Here is a 21,373-nt window from a genome sequence, read left to right on the forward strand (position 1 = left end):
TCTTTACATACATATGTACATATATACACCTTCCCATCTACAAAATTATTAATCTAATGATTACGAATATTTGAGCGAAAGTAATTCCAACTCTTGGTTTTTATTACATGTTCACATGCCGTGGCAGAATCACATGTTCGATGTAAAATTATGTATGTATGTATAGTGCGTGCAAATTGTAAAATAATTATCTTAATTTAATTTATTTTAACAACTATAAATACTTATACGTACATTCGAATGAGTCATTCGAAAAATGTGATTCAACGTATTAAATGAATATTTAATTTTAAAGAAACTTATTTTCAGAAAAAATACAACTTTTTCACAATGTTTTCAATTTGAATTAACTTAAATAAAAAACTGAGATATTTGATTTTTATTTTCTCATACTAAGCTGGGAATTAAATGCATAAATGTCCCATTAAGATTTAAGAGACATGAACTTAATATACTTATTCTAAAACTTTTATAAAAACATTTGATTATTTGTCTTTTTATATAATATTATTGAAATTTTTGTCAGAAAACAAGGGTGATATAAAGAGAACGCTAAATTTTTTTTCTGCTTAGTTATTGGTCATTTAAAAAAAAAATTAATAGCGCCAATTAATGACAAAATAATGTTCTAATTCTCAGTTAGTATTGAATAGTAGTATCTTTGAGGCCATAAAAGCTTTTCAATAATCTCACAAGATTTTTTTTTTACTTTAACATCAAAATCAAAATTAATCATTAAAATCTTTGTAATTTCAATTCTATCCATCTATATATCAGACATCAAAAAGCAACAAATCCGACTAAAAGTATCTATCACGATCGCCAAGTTAAATTTTACGTTTCAAAATGCCATTTAATAGTTTTGACTAAAAATTATAGGCAATAGACCGTATTACAAGATACGCTTAACCAAGGATGTGTCAGAATCGTCGAGTCATGGTTTTGTGGCTTGAGTCGGAGTTGTTTAAAATGAGAGCAACTCCGACTCCGATTTCGCAAGTAAATCACATTTATTTTTTTACTTAAAATAAACTACACTGTGCTATTGTCCTCTCCAGCACACATCTACTTTCTTGTTCTTCAACTAGCTGCACGCAGTATCCACATATGTAGATCAGTGTTCGCCACGCGAGCTACATTTGGGCTCAGTTCATTTTTCTAATGTTATCCTATTGGTCTTTTTTTCCCATATATGCAATTGACAGGGGTTTTCAATGTAAAATATTATATATTTTAGTAAAATAAATCATAAATAAATAAACAAGTACTATGTATTATAACTTTTATTTAAATAAAATAAATCAATAACAATATTTTCGTGTTAAATATTTTAGATAAGATCCGTCGTTTTTTTTCCGTGGCGGCTTTTTTTCTTACATTATACAAATAATAAATTTATTTAAAAAAAAAACCCCTTTATAATATATAATATTTTATTTTTTTATTTTCAAAAACCAGCTCACAAAGTATGCAAATATATTTTTAAATCATCCCAATGGGAATAATGGAAAAATAACTACTTGTTAATAAATTTAAGCTTTTTAATTTTTTTTAAATTATAGACTGATTATAGGCAGGCCGGCCCGAGGGTATATGGTGCCCCTAGGCAGATTGGTTTTTGCGCCCTCCCTCCCCTTAAATTTAAAAAAAATAAATTTCATGCAAGTTCTTGAAATTTTATGTTAAAAGAAAAATATACATACATATTAAGACAAAAACAAAAAATTAAATTTAAAACTTTTATTCAAAATAGGCACGTTTTATACATACATACATATATGCAAACGAATAAAATAAAATACAATACGGATAACTATGAATAAATTCGGTAATGAAGACATTAATTTAAATTCAACAATGAATTGAACAATTTTATAGACTAAAATTTCTTCTTTCGAATATAATTGATTAAGATATTTAATTTCGTGAAGCAAATGGTATATTTTATATAAAATACAATACCAAATTACCATTTATACTGACGACAGTTTGCTGGTTTACAAATTTTATCCGTGAGTCGTTGATATTTCGCAGGCAACTTCCTGCGTTCCTCGTAAATTATAATATTTTTCAATCAGTATTGTTACTTCAAGTAGGAAAATTAAGGTGAATATAAAATGTTTTATAAGTTCAAAGAAAGCCAAATTATTTTTTCAATTTAATAATCAATAAAATATAGAGTGAAAAAAGAAAAAATTATAGGCGTTTAAACGATTAAAATCTGACAGCGAGATGGCAGGGCGAAAAGTAATGAAACTACCGATTTGAATGATGTATGTGACAGATAAACGTCACCGTGTAATACGATGCAGTATTTTCAAACGTGTCTATTACGATTATTATTATATTATAATGGCGGATTACACTTTCACTTACATATATTGATGACCAAACCGAGAAAAATGGCAAGTTTGAAAACGATCGGATAAAAACCCAAACTTTGTCTCACGACCAAATCGTTTGCAAGCTAAGAAGAGGTATGTATGTATGTAAACATGAGAAATAAGGGCGCCTCGCAGCGCCCTTTGTCCATGGCGCCCTAGGCACATTCCTAGTCTGCTGCACCTTTGAATCGGGTGCACCTCACGGGATCAAATGTGAAATGCACGAAAAACCAAATATCGGAAGGCAAAGATCGAAAATCGAAAGATCTTAAGTCGAAAGATAAAAAAGAGTGCATGGTAAACGGTATATACTTAATTTGCGCGAGCAGGATACAACAAGAACAATAGGAACAGGCTTGTCCTTCCGTATTAATGTGCGCGCGCAGAATTAAGTGAGTATGTACCGTTTACCATGCACCCTTTTTTTTATCTTTCGACTTAAGATCTTTGCCTTCCGATATTTGGTTTTTCATGCATTTCACATTCGATCCCGTGGGGTAGACCCCTTTGAGTCGGCCCTGGTTATAGGAATTGTCGGAGTCGAAGTCGTGTTTTGTTTACGACTCCACAGCCCTGCATTTAAATTTTAATATTGCGTTTGGTAAACAAAACAATTGCTATGAATTGCAAAACAAGTGAATCGATTCGAAATAAAATTCCCGCCGTTAAATGTGATCACTCGTATCGCTAGTCGAGATATGTGCGATCCGTGTGGTACGGACTGCAACCGGCAGCCAATTTCACCCGAACGTGGACGTAAACATCGACTTCAGTGCAACGTTGCCGAAAACACACACAAATACGTGCACAAACACGCGCACGCACACGCAAGCCTAGCAAAACACTTCGATATATAGGAAGAGGCGTTCGGAATCATAGTACATACACATGTCTATTGTACAGTTTCGGTCATTGAGAACTCTTTTATTTTGTATCTCGCATGATTGAATTCAACATCGAACATAATATTTCACGATTTATTTCAACTTTCAAGAGTACCAATATACAGATTTTATACACACGTACCTGTTTGATCTTTGTTTCAGTATCGTCGTTCTACGATGAGAAATGCGTATATACGAACAAAAATGAAAAAAAAAAACTCAAGGTATAGCCGATACTGATAGAGACACGTATACGATACTGAAATTCGTATCGATATACATACATAGATATCAATGTGTATGATATTATTTACTTTGTAAATTGTATGCGTCGCACTATATGTAGACCGACTGATGGCCGATCGCATGTTTTTTGATTCCATATGGTTCAGTGTAAGATTATGTCTGGTTTTGGATTTGAATAATTATCATTATCTTATTACTATACGTGTGATTCCAAAACATAACAATCTAATGAAATCTTGTGAAAATTGATTTTCATTCGATGAATTTATTTATAATGGAGTTTAACTAATTATTGATACATATTGTATGTATTTTGTTACCGTATTTATTTATTTTTGCCGTCTTTTTACCTTATTGTTTTTTTTTACTTGCCCAATGAATTTAATGTATTTGATTAAATTAGCACATACATGCGTATCTACATATATGGCTGTCTAGATTCAAGTCAACCTACACTGTAATTTTATGTTATTTTTTTCCTTCTGAGTTTTGCCTCGGCTCTTGCTGCACTATTGCATCGGTGATATGCAATTTTTGATGTAACTAGTGCACAAATGAGAGTGCTTCTTTTCAGCGTTGGTTTTTGAACTGTTGCTTGCAAAATGTTGGCCAATTAATGCTGAGTTGTAACATTTTTCTTCAGACATGTCTGAAGAAAAGAATAAATCTCGCAAAATATGAATTTTAATTAAAATCTAGCGTCGAGTTGGATTCCAATTGGAATTAAGTGCTTTTCGAAGAATAAAAATGGTTTTCAAATGAAACTTTTAACAAACAATGCATTTTATCCGTAATGGTTTAATTTTGAATGCACATAAATGAATAAGCAAAGGATATATTATTCATACATCGACCATACATTAAAAATAGAACCTCTTTTCAGATCTAACAATAAATCGATATATCATTTAAAATATTTAAACCCAGAATAACGGATCTAAAATAATTCTTGAGATTACTATGTATTCTACCCTCCACTATTTTATCAATAAATAGTATAGTTTTAGTTTCTAAACAATAAAAAGCTTGTCTATTACTATTATTTTTCACCATTGTACTGGCGGATTTGATTTGAATATATATTGTTGACCAAACCGTGCAAAATGGCAAAGTTTCAAAACGATTGAAAGAATTTAAGATATCAAATCCAAATGTTAGACGAACGAGCGAAGGCAAACATAGAAGAGGCTTCTAAAAAATACATATTATATATTCTCATCGTTAATGGTTCAGGCGATATTCCTACATTCTTCCGATTGGTTTGAAACTTTGCCATTTTGCGCGGTTTGGTCACCGATAAAAATTTTAATCACTTTGGATAGTTCGATGGTGAAAAATAATCGTAATAAACACGTCTAAGAATACAAATTTTTTGGAGACGTTGACGCTTAGTGGCCAGTAGCCTTATATGTTTGACTTTCCACCACCCACTCGTTTTGTCAGATTTTAATTGTTGTTTTTTTAACATTTAGTGAAGGGTATTACGCTATCATTCTAGTATCGCGGATTTCAAAACAACCTGGATTCACTACTAATTATCACGATACTAACCTATTACAATCTTGTTACGTAGGGGTGGATGGAGGATCCAAATAAAAGTCGCTTCACAGCATTTATTGGGTGATTAAGGAGATCCACGCACTGCCAGTGCTCCGTCCAGAATGCCCTCATATGGCCTTAGTACCTGTTTATAAAAGGCAGGTCGCTCACTGCATCTTCCTCGACACGTTTGTTTACCTATTGTTATAGTCGCGTACCAGCTATGCAGTCCCACGGTCTCGCGTTGTCAGTTCTGAGAACTCTAGCGGGACTACTAAGTTCATTCGGGGGTCTCCATTGTTAGCCGACAGCACTTAAGCCTGGAAATAATCCTCGAAAACCAATTATAACGGCGGCTCATTTAAGCACATGCTACAATATCAATACGGATCGCGTGTGAATATTGATAGTGTGATAGGCCTCAATTGATGGATTTGATCGTTGTTTATACAGTTTTATTTCAATTTGTTCATTAATTTTGCATTGTATATTGTTCCTCGTGATGAAAAAAACTAGATATGAATGGATGAGAGGTTTTCATCCAACAGTGGACGGTGAAAGGCCGATAGTGACGATGATAGTTGAATTAGTAAATAATTGTACAAGTTTAAAACTGCATTGTAAAACACTCAATCAATATCATGGAAGAGTCTCGAAAAGCCGGTATGTGTACGTGAAAGTCCGATATTTCGACGGAGTTCTAGAAATGATTCTAGAATAGTAGTTGTACAAGGTGAGAGTGGGTTGTGTACCGCTGACGCGTTTTACGTGCGCACGCGCATTCGCAACGCGTACACCTCAAAACCCTTTCTCCGCAACATCCAATTCAACAACACAAAACATATGACCGCGTGTCAGCTTCAGCTGGCCCCAACTCCGACCATCGCCGGCCATAATTTCAACTCAACATTCGACAATATTTACAATGACGCATTTTCTACACGTCACTGACACCCACGCGAGAATCGCCTTTTCAAACAATAATGATGAAAGTTTAAATTGAAATTTCTCGACACGAATTGATACAGTATCAATTAAAAACGGCCATTGTGACTCACTATTGTCTATTGTAAGCAAAATCCACGGGTGACGCAACGCTAGCGTTAATTTAGGCAATATCGACACGGCTGTACAAGCATGCAAAAATATATAATACAATTAAAATAAGTCGTAGTATGCAGATAAGTGTTTTTCATTATTTATTTGTAAACAGGTGAGTATGCAGGATCATAAACACAACGAAAATTAGAAATATATACGTATGCGTATAGTAAACAAGGACGTTATAAAAGGGTTCCGGTAGAAATCAACAGCCCATATACTTATGCATACGTATATAAGTATGTATGTGTACGTATTTATATGTGTTTTTTTGTCCGTTTCCTCAAATGTTTTGAGTTGTTGTTTATGCCGGCAAAACGAAACGGTGGGGGAAGAGGAAAGGGAGTGTAGTGAGCGACCAGGTGCTGTCAACTGACGGAACGCGAAACACTTAATGCAGGAAGTGCTGTTAGAAATTTAACAGTCGGAGAGAATCGTATTGAAATTTTTTGTTGTGTTTGCTGAGTAGATTGGATTCACAGAGTAGAAGTGAGTAGTTCTATCTGTAATCCATTTATGTTATCACCCCGAGCCAGAGAAATGTTATTATATTAATGGAAATGGCTGTAGGCTTGTTGTTGCATATCGTTGTCAAATGACCATTGTCCACAGACAATCCTAAATAATTTTAGCATCAGTCGTATTTGAAACGAAATCGCAGAGAAATGTAATATTAATAGAAGTGGCTTTAGGTGTTCTTTTGTTGTCAAGTAACATTCTGTCCACGGACATATCTAAATAATTTTTGCATCAGTCGTATTTGACGCTTGTTGCTCGACGTATGTCCGATAAAAACTTCTCTATTTGTTTATATTACTCGCAAGATGGGCAAGCATCGGTAAAAATTGTACAATGCATTCAAAAACATACAATAAACAACATGGGATACATTTTTATAATCATATAGTTAGGAATAGAGATATACATAATTATAAAACGAGAAATAGGAATAAATTAATTATAGGTAGAGTTAAGAAAGCTAAAACTGTAGGATGTGTTTTTCACAGAGGTGTTCAAATGTATAATGCCCTTCCTGAAGGCATTAGAAGCTTTTTTTTTTGCTTTTTTGCTTTCATGAAGGGTGTTAATGGATACCTTTGTGGAAGATGATTTATAATGTTTTGTTGTTATTTTGTGTTATATGTATTAGCAGTTTGCTATATAAATAAATAAATAAATACGTCGAGCACCAAGCGTCAAATACGACTGATACTAAGATTATTTAGATCTGTCCGTGGACAGAATGTCACTTGACAACAAAAAAACACCTAGAGCCACTTCTATTAATATTACATTTCTCTGGCTGATGCCCTATATGTCGGAGTATTTTATCAGGTAAAAGTCGAGATAATTCAGGGTATGGCAATACTTAGAGTACTCGCAAAGAGCAACCAATGACAGGAAGGAGCGGGCGACCGAGCCTCGCTTTCGAGCCTAGAGGGTCCGCCCAGTCGAGAATTCAGACTTTTACCGTATTATCTACTAGTTGTTTTACCCGGCTTCGCTCAGTATTTGTAATATAAACAGCGTAAACATGGCGATAAACATAAAAATGTATCCCATGTTGTTTATTGTATGTTTTTGAATGCATTGTGCAATTATTACCGATGCTTGCCCATCTTGCGAGTAATATAAACAAATAGAGAAGTTTTTATGGGACATACGTCGAGCACCAAGCGTCAAATACGACTGATGCTAAAATTATTTAGATCTGTCCGTGGACAGAATGTCACTTGACAACAAAAGAACACCTAAAGCCACTTCTATTAATATTACATTTCTCTGACTGAGGCTAGGGTTGCCAGATGATAATTTGATAAAGGAGGGCAGATGGGTCTAAAAAGGAGGACATTCAGAAATTAAACGAATTTTTTATATTAATTTACTTTATTTTAATCATATTTAGTTGAGCTGTCAATTTTGGAAAGAAGTTCTTGTTTTTTTAACAAATGATTATAAAAATCATCACACGTCATGTTTTTGAAGTTGTATTGAGAAAGAATTAAAGATTTAACTGACTGCACACTTCGTCTATTCCTCTCTTTGCTCCACTGAGTATTAATCAGTGAAAAAACTCTATCCACATTTGCGTTATGTGCGCTTATACAAAAATAAAACTCGCAGATCTGAGAAACATTCAATGTTTTTAACACTTTTGAAGTAGATTGTCCACTGCTCGTGCAACTTCAAATCATAATATGCTTCATCTTCATCTGATTTTGATTTAAGAAATTAAATCAAGTTACAAAATTGATCGTGTAGCTTAACATCGTCAATCTCTACACCCTTTTTCGCCTCCCACCAGTCCCGCTCGATGTTTAGCAAAAAGGAGGACTTACAGTAGGTAAGGGAGGACAAATCATGGAAAAGGAGGACATGTCCTCCTTTTGGATACCATCTGGCAACCCTAGCTGAGGCCCTATATGTCGGAGTATTTCATCAGGTAAAAGTCGAGTTAATTCAGGGCACGGCAATACTTAGAGTACTCGCAAAGAGCAACCAATGATGCTGCGTACGGACCAAACCAATGACGATTTTGGTCCAACGTTTTAACCAGCAGGATAAAACCAGTAGCGTACAAAATATCGAAATAAAAATTAAATTTAAAAATAAAAACTATTATAATTATATTAAAATTAAATTCAAATATCAAAATAAAATTAAAATCGATATATTAAAATTAAAATAAAATATTGAAAATTAAAACAGAACATGCCCAATTTAAATAAATTTTCGAGATTGACCTAAAATTAGATCATCAACAATCACATACAGGTAATCTTCGACTTTTGTTTGTCGAAGATGTTTTGACTTACGAAGATACGCACTAAGATCAAAAAAAAAATCAAAGAATTATTATTTTTACTTCCCCGTAATGCGCAGTTACTGAGAATATATCATGTATAAGTATGGGTGACAGAGCGATGGTCCCAATCCGGTACGTTGTCGGTTTATCAAACGAAATTTTTTTAGTCTTCAATTGTTTCTCTCGTCGAAATAAATCAATTAATTAAATCATTTCAGAGGTAAATTTTATCGGATAATGTCTTCAATTGTTTCTCTCATCGAAATAAATCAAATAATTAAATCCATCTCAGAGGTAAAATTTATCGGATAATGTGTGATTATTAATTTTATTTCGACGAAAGAAAAAAAAACCCTTTGACAAATCACCGACAGTTTTTTTGTTTAATGTCTCATCGGCGGCGGAAACACAGTAGTATATCGTGACGACTTTTAATAAGAAATAACAACAAGGTTTTTTTCGCTCGTAATCATATAATTTCTCTGCTTACGAGCGAAAAAAAATATTGTTAAAGTCGTCACGAGATGTAACTGTATTTCCACTTGGATGATCGATAAAAAAAAACAATTCATAAAAAAACGCGGTGTCGGATGTCGATGATTTGTCAAAGGGTTTTTTTCTTTCGTTGAAATAAAATTAATAATCACACATTATCCGATAAATTTTACCTCTGAAATGATTTAATTACTTGATTTATTTCGACGAGAGAAACAATTGAAGAATAAAAAAATCCGTTTGATGTGACCGACAACACCCCGGGTTAACAAAAATCGTTGGATCACCCATACTAATACATGATATATTCTCAGTAACTGCGCATTACGGGGAAGTAAAAATAATAATTCTTTGATTTTTTTTCGATCTTAGTGCGTATCTTCGTAAGTCAAAACATCTTCGACAAACAAAAGTCGAGGATCTCGAAAATTTATTTAAATTGTGCATGTTCTGTTTTAACTTTCAATATTTTATTTTAATTTTAATATAATGATTATAATTTTATTTTGATACTTGAATTTAATTTTAATATAATAATAATAGTTTTAATTTTGATATTTAATTTCAATTTTTAAATTTAATTTAATTTCGATATTTTGTACCGGCTCGACTGAGCCTCGCTTTCGAGCCTAGAGGGTTCGCCCTGTCGAGAATTCCGACTTTTACCCTCTGGTTGTGGTCACAATTTGGCGAAGCGTCGCGTCGAAAGATCGAAGCAAGAAAAGGTTGACGAGACACGAGCGGCGCATGCGCGTGGAGTGGTGGGGGGGCGGAGAAGGGAGGGTGGGCGCTGCGGACGTGTCGGCCGGCAGTCGGACTGCAACAGCCGGGCGCGAGATGGGCCTCTAGCGCCGCCGACCACCACTCACCAACACCACCACCACACCACCACCGCCACCAACATCACCAACATCACCAGTACCCCTCGCCCACACACCCCACACCCCACACCCCATACACCACACCGACATTCGACCAACCCGCCGCCGACATGGTCGAGAAGATCCAAGAGGAGGCGCACTGCGAAGGTGAGCCTATTCCACCACACCTCACCCCACCCCACCCCACCCCACACCTCACCTCGCCTCACTTCGCCTGTACCAACATGGCGACTCCTCGCACGCCGCGTTGTGTAACCGCCGCACTACATCCCGACTGCCCAAATGCGCAATTGTCGCATCTCCGCATCTCCACAGCTACCTCGGCCGTTTGACGTTTCCGCTACGATCCGATTCTACAACCCGCCCCTCCCCACCTGCCGCCCGCTGACGTTGCCAACCTTTGACCGGCTCTCTCGCTCCTCCGTGCACGGACGATCGGTCGGCTACTGTAGCGTGTGCCGGTGTGTCCGATGTGCGACTTTGTTATGCTTATGACTGTTTCGACTCGGGCGACGCCGGGTTGTTATGGCGTGCGCTCTGCGACGCACCGAATTGTCATGTTTAGATCGGGACTGATGTTTAATGATTTAATGATGTTTGGATCTTTTATGAATAATTGTGCAAATCTTTTTTTTTTAATATACTTTCCGGCTTCCCGGTAGTGCAGTCCGCTATATTTTTTGTTAACTATATCATCATCATCATTTACAGCCATTGGCCATCCACTGCTGGATGAAGGCCTCTCCAACTCTCTATTTTGCGCAACACTCATCCATCTCATTCCGCACATTTTCCTAATTTCGTTCACCCATCTTCCTCTTACTCTTTTGCCTTCTCTCGGGTACCATTCAAGCACTTCTTTTGTCCACCTTTCGTCCATCCTCCTAGCTACGTGACCCGCCCATTCACTATGTCCACTACCCTTGTCATACTTCTCACCCGCGTGTTCCGCTTTCTGTCTTTCCTCGTTATGCCAAGCATACAGCGTTCCATACTTCTTTGAGTGCATTGGATTTTATTTAGCATCTTGGCGTTCAGTGTCCAAGTTTCACATCCATACGTCATCACTGGAAAAACGCATTGATCAAAGATCCTTTTCTTCGGACAGAGTGGCATTTTTGATTTAAAAACAGCATTCATGCGTCCAAATGCACTCCATCCTAATTTCATACGTCTCTTTATCTCTTCATCTTTACTACCAGACATGTCAATTATTTGACCTAAATATAAATAATTATTTACTACTTCTACTGGTTTATCATCTAAGGGGATGCTATCAGGCATGCAATAACTATTGAACATTAGTTTAGTCTTATCTACGTTAATTTTTAATCCTACTTTTCTACTTTCCCTGTCCAGCTGTGTTAGTCTGATAATGTTAACTATATATATGTATATAAACGGAAATCAGCTAAGAAGAACTAAAAGTATTCAACTTCATACTATTGTTTATCATGCGTGCGGTATGATTTGATACGATCTCCTACAAAATTGAAAATTTTGAACAACGCATGAACGTTTGTTGTATGAAATCGACTAATAATCAAAAATATTCAACTTCATACTATTGTTTGTCATGCGTGCGGTATTATTTGATGCGATCTCTCACAAAACTGCAAATTTTGCGCAACGCATGAATGTTTGTTGTATGACATCATCTGAAAAATCAAAAATATGCAGCTTCATGCTAGCATTTATCATGCGTGCGGAATGATTTGATGCGGTCTCTCACAAAACTGCAATTTTGCACAACACATGAACGTTTTTTGTATGAAATCATCTGAACAATCAAAAGTATTCAACTTCATATTAACGTTTGTCATGCGTCTCCCGTAAAACTGAAAACTTTGCACTACGCATGAACGTTTTTTGTATGAAATTTTTACGATTTCATCAGATTTCACTACAAAATATTACAAACTTTACACAATACGTAAACGCGCGTCGACAAATAATCTCCGGTGATATGAAATCATCTGAAAAATCAAAAATATACAAGTTAAAACTACTGTTTATCGTGCATGCGGTACGATTTTATCCGATCTAATAAAACATTGCACATTTTGCATGAGAAATGATCGTCGGTAATATGAAATCATCTAAAAAATCAATAAAAATATTACAACTTCAAACTACCGTTTATCGTGCGTGCGGTACAATTTGACCCAATCTCTTAATAAAACATTGCAACTTTTGCTTGAGAAATAATCGTCGGTAGTATGAAAAAATCATCTAAAATATACAACTACTGTTTATCATACGTGCGGTACAATTTGACCCAATCTCTTAATAAAACATTGCAAATTTTGCATAATAAATAATCGTCGGTGATATGAAATCATAAAACTACTGTTTATCGTGCATGCGATACGATTTCAATCCAATCTTTCAAAATTGAAAATTTTACACAACGCCTAAACGTCTGAAAATATCAAAAGTGTGCAGCTTCATGCTAATGTGTGCGGTACGATTTCATCCGATTCTGATTTGCACAAATCGTACCAATACGACCGTTCAAAAACCAAAATCGGCGCTGCCAACGTACCGGGGTGTAAATAAATACAAAACGCGTGTATTTATTTACATCGGAGATAAACAATCGAGTGTTTACAGTCTGCGCAAATTTCGCACGCGCCAGACGCACTCTCTTGTTTTTGCGTCGCCGGCAAACCGAATGACGTCACGGTGCGAGAAGCCTTGAAATTAGGGGATGGGTGGGGGAGGGAAGGAGGGGCTCAAAACAAACGGTTTCCGGCTTACATTACGTAACATAGGGGAGGGGGAAAGAGGTGCGTCGACTTGGCAATGCGTGTGCGTGACCAATGATTGCCAAATGTTTAAATGGATGAGGGGGAGTTGGGCGTTTAAGAAAAATTTACTCTTGGTCATATATCTCGATTGGTCAATCTAAAATTTGCTTGCACAATTTCCTCGAGAAGGTCTACGAAGTACGTTGATCTGATGAACGAACGCATTTTCCCAATTTCGTTAATTGTAATGATAGCTCGGAGCGATGAGTTCATGATTGAAGGTCTGGCGTTTATTCAGGGTCGACTAATTATCGAGTTTATTAGGAGACCGAATTTTCTGTCCGGTTGGATATAGGATTAGTGTATTTTTTAGCAGGGGAGTTCCACGTGGTCTTTCTATATTATATATATGTCTGCAGAATGTCTTGAGACGAAAACAACGCATTGAGCATCAGACAAAACAATAATTTGGTAGAAAAACATTGAATACAACCTCTATCCTTATTTTATTTTTACGTATATATATACCAGGAAGCCTGACAGGTAGACCCCAATGCAGAGAAATGTAATATTAATAGAAGTGGCTTTAGGTGTTCTTTTGTTGTCAAGTGACATTCTGTCCACGGACAGATCTAAATAATTTTAGCATCAGTCGTATTTGACGCTTGGTGCTCGACGTATGTCTAATAAAAAATTCTCTGTTTGTTTATATTACTCGCAAAATGGGCAAGCATCGGTAAAAATTGCACAATACATTAAAAAACACACAATAAACAACATGGGATACATTTTTATAAGTAAATTGATCTGATTGTATTCCGTGCGATGTAGCGTATTTATAGAGACGTACCGCGTAAAATTGACAACAATTATTTATTCGTAAGGGCCCCTCTATTCTTATTACATCTCTCCGCCCCAATGCGCCTTCCTAGACAATTAATTATAAACATTGCAGCATTTTTTATTACATAAATCGCTGTGTTTCGAGAGGCTGAAGAACATGAAATCAACAATTAATTAATCCATAGAGACATCTATGGATTGAGACTTGTACATAGATTTTTACATATTATACATAAATCAAATTCAGATATTTATGACGGTTCCGCGACAACTGGCTAACGAACCTTTCACTCAACGGCGTTACGCGCACAAAATTTCACTCACGCGACAACTGGCTCACAACAGTCTGCGGATTTTCAAAAGCATTTATTTAGTTTTTAGTACCGGTAGTTCCAAAGGTTTGTTTTCGGTCAAATACTGATACCACCAGTATCGGTACTTTCGGTAATGCCCGTGAGCCAGTTGTCGCGTGAGTGAAATTTCGTGCGCGTGACGCCTTTGAGTGAAATGTTCGTGAGCCAGTTATCGTGACACTGGCTAAGTAGGATAGTTTTTGCCAATTTGATGGAGGAACCGTTTCAACAATGAAATCAGATAAATTGGCAAACTCTGATAGGAAACGGTCGACTTGGAGTCAAAAATAACCAAGTCTGACCAGCAGCTTTAAAGATTAGCACGGGATCGAACCCGGTAACCTATCAGTGCTAAACATAAACGCAATAATCGAGCCATACTGCTGGCTTACACGTTTATGACTCAAAAGTTAACACTTCTATCATGCTTGTCCTTCCACACACAGTTTTATTCTTCTTTAGTCTGTTTTGCTGATTAAAATCTACGTTATATTATATGTAGCTTTAACCATTTTCTAATCTAATCCAATTTCATTGGACTGAAGTTTTCACTGCTTTCTGATAATTTGACGATTCTTTAGGTTGTTTGTGACTTGGAATTGTTATCAAATGTTCAAAACTGAGCCAGCTCTTTAATCCTCTAGTCTTTAAATTGATTGCTAGGCTTTGACCTTATCTTTTATGTGATTGTTTTTACTGTTAATATAATAACACATAGTGCTCTCTCACTGGCTTCTTAAATCCTCTGCACTTTGAAGAGATGAATTCAGACGTGGTGATATCTTTCCTCAACTTTATTCTGTAGATGTAGACGTTCTGTGCGTGGTCTTTTATTTTGTATTAATGGTGTACTTTGAATGTTTCAGGATATGAGGGCAGTTTCAACAGCAATTCCGGTAGCGAACGGGAGGGTGACGGGATGCACGGAGGCGGTGGAAACAGCAGCGGAGGCACGGAGGTGGCAACGGCCGCTATGCCCGCCGCCCAGGAGACTGCCGAAGATTTGCAACGTCGAAAGGAAGAGGCCCGCAAGCGACGCAAGAAGAAGAAGCGTGCCGCCAGCTCAGTTGTGTCGTCGTGCTTCCAAGAACTGTACAAACTCACCGGTGAAGTGTTGGGAGAAGGAGCGTACGCGTCGGTGCAGACGTGCATCAATATATACACCGAGATGGAGTTCGCCGTAAAGATAATTGACAAGGTGCCGGGACACGCGCGCGCCCGAGTATTCCGAGAGGTAGAAACATTCCATCACTGCCACGGCCATCCCGGCATCATTCAGCTGATAGAATTTTTCGAAGACGACGACAAATTCTATCTAGTATTTGAAAAGGTACATAAAAATCTCTCTACGATGCATCGAGTTGTGTGTGATTTTATATACATATGTATACTGATATCTAAATTGTGCTTTACAGATTATTGGTGGTCAACTACTGACGAGGATTCAAGAGTATAGTCATTTCTCCGAACAACAAGCTGCGGAAATTGTTCGAGAAATTGCTGTGTCTCTTCGTTTTCTACACGGCAAAGGCATCGCTCATCGTGATTTAAAGCCTGAGAATATTTTATGTGTCTATCCTGATCGTTTATGTCCTATTAAGATATGCGATTTTGATCTCGGTTCCGGGATCAATTTCAGCAATTGCTTGACTAGTCCTTTAGCAACGCCTCAACTTAGAACTCCGGTAAATTTCGTTGACATAATTTGATTGCATTCATATATCGTCACAAAATGCTTATTGTTTTTATTTTGTGAATAGGTCGGAAGTGCTGAATTTATGGCTCCTGAAGTTGTGTCGTTGTTTGAGGGGTCTTCAGCATGTTACGACAAGCGTTGCGATCTGTGGTCCTTAGGTGTGATCACATACATTCTTCTGTGCGGTTATCCGCCGTTCTATGGCAACTGTCGAACCGATTGTGGCTGGGAACGCGGGGAGAATTGTCAGGAGTGTCAGCAATTGCTTTTCGATTCGATCCAGGATGGAAGGTTTGTTTTGTCTCATATATACATAAATGTATGTAATCAACGTGATGGTTTTTATAATGCTGAACTTAATATTTAAAGGTACAATTTTCCGGTGGAAGAATGGCTCAATATATCCGAAGAAGCGAAGGATCTCATCGATAATCTTCTTGTGAGGGATGCCTCTTGTCGATTAAGTGCTGCTAAGATCCTCGAGCATCCGTGGCTTAAAATTATGAAAATAGATGATCAGGATACCAAAGCAGCTATTTTGAGCACTCCGGGCAACATTAGAAAGTATGAATTAGTTTTTGTTTTAACCCTTTGAATGCTGACCAACGCCGATCGACATTTCGCCAACAAATCCTTGAGCCTGAAATACGCTGATAGGCGTTGTTGTATTTTGAGTGCGTAAAAAATATACAAGAATACTACCCGTTAAGCCTTTCCTTCCAGGTAGCATTGAAAAAAAAATGCATTGAACATGGATCGTGTTATCCGTGTCAATGTTTATAAAGACTGGTTTACACCGGAATTTCTGAATTTATAACCATAGCAGATTTTCTCGATGGAAATCCCTAACTGCTGAGTATTTTAGATTGTGAGCATTTTAAAAACAATGAAGAAGATGGAACTAGTTTTGGAAGAATACATTAATTATTATACTTCTTTTGTTTATTTTATATTGTTGCAAGATATATTAGAGTCTAAATCCACCTTTAAAAAACTCGAAATCCTCGGCATTAGTTATCTAGGGGTTTGTTTGAATTAGCTACAATTTTTTACCTGCTTTCTATTGGATTTCTAAATAATTCTGGTTGGAAATGTTGGCGAAATTTTCAGCATGCCGGGCTTTCAACAGAAAAGACGTCAGCACTCAAAGGGAATTTGTTTTATTTTTATTTAACAATCAAATAAATAATGTCAAATATATGTTGTTTTTCTGTAGGAATCAGTCGGCCCACGATTTGTCAAGGTTTGCGGAATCCGCTATGGAAGTGAACAGGGTTATCATGCAACACTTTTCTATGAATTATTCCTACATGGAACGTCCGAATATTTATCAGCCTAGATGTGATACTGTGCGCGCTACCCAATCGTACTGTCCGACTAAGAAGCGGTCTATCGGAATGTTCATCAAGAGCGGCAAAAACATGCCCAATGATGCCGACAGTATATATCACGTCGAACTGCACAGTGAGAACATAAACACCCAGGATTTGGAGGACAGGATCAAGGCGAACGCCGCTATGAACAAAGACCAGTGCAAAATAAAGAACAGTAGGAAGGACGACGAAGTCGTCATCGAGAGCGATGAAGTCGTCATCGAGAACGATGATAAAAAGTTTTCAAGTGCCAAAAGCGAAATGGAGAGTTGGAGGAAGTCTTTAAACCAGGACACTTGCAACGATCACGTTAAGATTGTGGATAGGGTTAACGATAAATTGGACGGTTTGGAGTTGTCCGGTTGCAGGAAGGCGAACTATGAAAATTGGCGCGAGAGACCTCCCAACCAAACGAAAGAGGAGTATTCTAACTGGCGGGCGGGCAAGCGAGAGTACGTCGAGGAGTTCATGCCCATCGGGCTGTCTCCTCCGAACGAATCGCTGCTGATGCAGCGGCGTCTCAAACCTCTCGGCTCTGTTGATAAAATTATCGTAGGCGTTTACAGCACATGAACACGTGTGCTTTGCCATTTGTCTCGACGGAATGTAATCTCATCTCCCCAACTGATTTTATACGACCAAAGTTCCAACTGTAAAAGTATTGCCTCTTTTGTATATCAAAATCAACACCCGTTCGTTTCAAATCGTCAAGCAGTGTTTTTCTTTTTATTCAATTCAACTTACAATCGCAAGACAAATGGACGAAAAACGCTTACGTAATTTTTACAACATTGTTTTTATTCCTTCCATTGTTTCGATACTCTGTTCTAATTTAACTTGTTTGCAATTTCAATGATCGTAAATTTATATGTATAAATGGTTTAATTTTTTTATGATTCATCTATCATATTGAATTATTTAATTTTTTTAATATGTAAAAGAAGCCTATTCAAGCCACCAATTAATTCTAGATTTTTATAATTTTTTTATAATTACTACTTATACATTTTGTCGGTGTTTGCTGTCGAGCAAGTTACTTCTTTAAAAAATCAGGCTACGCTTAGGGGCCATTATTATGCTGTGGATTTACTCCGATGCGTATAAGTTGTTCGTGCGGCAAACACAACACATTTAAATGTGTTAAAATACATTCTCAAAATACACACACACACACACACACACACACACACACACACACACACACACACACACACACACACACACACACATATACACATATACACATACACAAACATATAACACAAAAATGCACTTCCATCGCTTGCTGTTTATCCAAAAATTGGAGGTTCTCCTTTTTATTTCTCGCCGATTCGATGTTTCAACTGATCCATTTTTTCAAGATATAACAGCAATGTGTATTGTATGATGCATGCATGTGCGTGATATGCACATGATTTAATTTTTGTATTCAAATCAGTTTATTGTATGATCGCTTACAGGGTAAGCGTCGTACGAATAATTCGATGATTTAAAAAAAAATTGTGATAAAAAAAACATTAGGGGTACGATGTCCACACACCCGTGGGCTTATACTGTAGTGTTGCTGATGTGCAAAATGATAAAAGCGCACTTGTGATCATTATGGTGTTTTTTCGACGAATGGGAAATTTATTGGCTCTAGAGATTTGAAGGACCGGATGGCATTTATTACTGTTTAAGTTGACCGGATTTACAATAGTAGTCTCTTTTTTTGTTGATATGGTCTCGTCGTGGCTTTCGCGTTTCTTTTGAAGCGTATTTTGTGAATCGACGTCGTCGTACAGTAACAGATTTTGTAAGAAATAATAAAAAATTTGACGCAATCCATATATATATATTTCTATATATTGTAAAAGGGTAATTTGGCAGTATTTTGTAAAAATTGATTTGTTTAATTCTAAGCGTTAATTGGTCAGATTATTTAATTTTTCATTGTATCATTAAATGATTATTTAATTTTTCATTACAAATCACAAGATATTATTAATTTATATATGTGTATAGTTATCGAAACCCATCTCTACTTGTATATCTATATAAATTCGCTTATATTATTTATTAGAATCGCATTTTGAATCATTATCGTTTGTGAATAATCATTGTATTCTCTTTTTTTTTTGTTTAATTTTTATGGTTAAAAAGCAACAATATATTATAGTATGTTCGGTGCTGTGAAAGTTTAAAATTAATAACTACTTAACTTGCTGATGAAGGCCTAATGTAACGTTAACTTTTTGAATAGTGTTTTTTTTTTCTTCATGATGATCTTATTTGGTCAAATTGTGATGTATAATTTTTGCCTTTTTACAATACATAATGTATAAAAAAAGATTGCACTTTCCAGGTTGGAAAAAAAATATTTTTAAAATTATATAGCATCGTTGTTGCATTTATTACTAATGGAGCAAAAATACATTTGTCATATATTTTTTTGTTGTATATTTTTATTTCTTTTAATTGTCACACTTCATCATATATTTCATACCCCTAGATTGTTTGCTCTCACCAAGTGATTTGTTATAATGTGATCATCTTTGTTTTTTGGATACGCCTCGAAAATGGTATATTCCATCTTGTAATTATTATTTTTTAGTTGTAACATTTGTAATCGTCATATTACAATCACCATCTGTCTAGTTTTGTGATATAAGTATAAGCAATAAATGAGGAAAAAAATCCGATTGAAAAATTCTATTTAAGGAATGATCAATTGCTTTCTCTATCAGTATAGTATTGTATAGCATTTTTAGATTTAAACAATCCTTTATACTACTTTCTCACAATGCCATAGATTTAGATTTTTTTTTTTTTTTTTGTAAAGTAACTCATAAATTTTGTTATCTCTATCATCTTACTCTATACAGAAAAAATATTTTCAATGATTGGTATTTTTTTATGAAATGGCTTTTAAGTCGTGGGATGAAATCCATAGTATTTATTTTTAATCCTCGACCGCCTGGGTTCAAAATGTTAATAAACTTTGAGTGAAAATATTGTATTTTTGAAATTTGGGTTTTGTTACTGACATTTGAAAGTTCATAGTAATTTCACTACTGATCGATTCAGCTAACAATAAAATGTATTTATTTATGAATTATATATACGTATATCTATATATTTATTTTGAACACGAACATTGTCCATTTTCAATTATTTTAATTCAATTTGGATAATCGGTAAATGATGATTGGACTCTTGATCAGTTTCAAAATGAATGCTTGTATATACATATACATATATATAAAAATATAATAAACATTTATTACGTTTTCACAATTTTGAATTTAAATGTTGGTTTTGTTCACTTTCTAATATGTTGGTTAAATAATGTAAAATAGTTTATTGCAGAAATTTCCCTAGAGATATAAAACTAAAGGATCATGATGGATCTTCAAATGATTGAATTACGTACCTTATCGATTACTATATATTGAGTCTTGGGTAACTGAGCGTGTACCTGCCCCCGAGAAGTTGATCAGAATGCTTGTGTTATTTAGTACTTTAATGGAATCATTAATTGTGAAAATATTATATTGAGTCTTATAAATTTCGATGAATTTTAAAGTGATGGTTCGTTTCGATCTATAGAACTTTTTTGTTTTTGACGAGTTTCTTTAACATTATATAAACAAACCCCTCCCGCACCCCCCCCCCCTCTTCTTTTTGAAACAAACCAAACGTTTGCATGTTTGTGAGAAATGAATTGAATGTGTTTTCCAAATAAAACAAAAAATCTGTTAAAAGCCGTAGTTTTAAGAATAAAAGTGTACAAAGATATTTTTAAAAATGAAGAAAAAACTTTTATATGAAATTTAAAGAATTATTTCAAACTTAAGCTCGAATGTTGTTTTTAGTCATCATGTAGAGAAGGCGATGAAAAGTATTTATCTCAAAAGTTATTTTGAGGCATAGAATGCATTATTGTATTGCAGTGCACAATAGCAAAGAGAAGTGTCTACACTTTATTAATTTGTCATGTTTCAAAAGTTTAAATTTTTATCTGAGTGAGATTGTACATCGGT

At 35.6% G+C, this 21,373-nt stretch overlaps 2 protein-coding genes across 2 annotated transcripts in view; both read left to right on the top strand.

Moving 5' to 3' along the window:
* Positions 1–21,373, top strand: part of LOC143910569 (caspase-3-like) — a 427,954-nt gene that overhangs the window by 342,715 nt on the left and 63,866 nt on the right. The gene's annotated exons all lie outside the window — the stretch shown is intronic.
* On the top strand, positions 10,089–20,915 carry Lk6 (MAPK interacting serine/threonine Lk6 kinase). Its single transcript, XM_077429093.1, has 6 exons — positions 10,089–10,483; positions 15,149–15,612; positions 15,698–15,967; positions 16,043–16,269; positions 16,348–16,542; positions 17,195–20,915. The coding sequence occupies exons 1-6, from the start codon at positions 10,447–10,449 to the stop codon at positions 17,922–17,924; spliced, it is 1,923 nt and encodes a 640-aa protein (XP_077285219.1). The 5' UTR covers positions 10,089–10,446; the 3' UTR covers positions 17,925–20,915.

This window comes from Arctopsyche grandis, chromosome 4, assembly GCF_051622035.1.
Source record: "Arctopsyche grandis isolate Sample6627 chromosome 4, ASM5162203v2, whole genome shotgun sequence".
NCBI lineage: Eukaryota > Metazoa > Arthropoda > Insecta > Trichoptera > Hydropsychidae > Arctopsyche > Arctopsyche grandis.

Excerpts from the sequence above, each read along its gene's own strand:
- Lk6 (XM_077429093.1), top strand. The coding sequence starts at position 10,447 with ATGGTCGAGAAGATCCAAGAGGAGGCGCACTGCGAAG. Across the intron at positions 15,968-16,042 it reads CGCCTCAACTTAGAACTCCG|GTCGGAAGTGCTGAATTTAT; the intron begins GTAAATTTCGTT and ends TTTTGTGAATAG. Across the intron at positions 16,270-16,347 it reads GATTCGATCCAGGATGGAAG|GTACAATTTTCCGGTGGAAG; the intron begins GTTTGTTTTGTC and ends TAATATTTAAAG.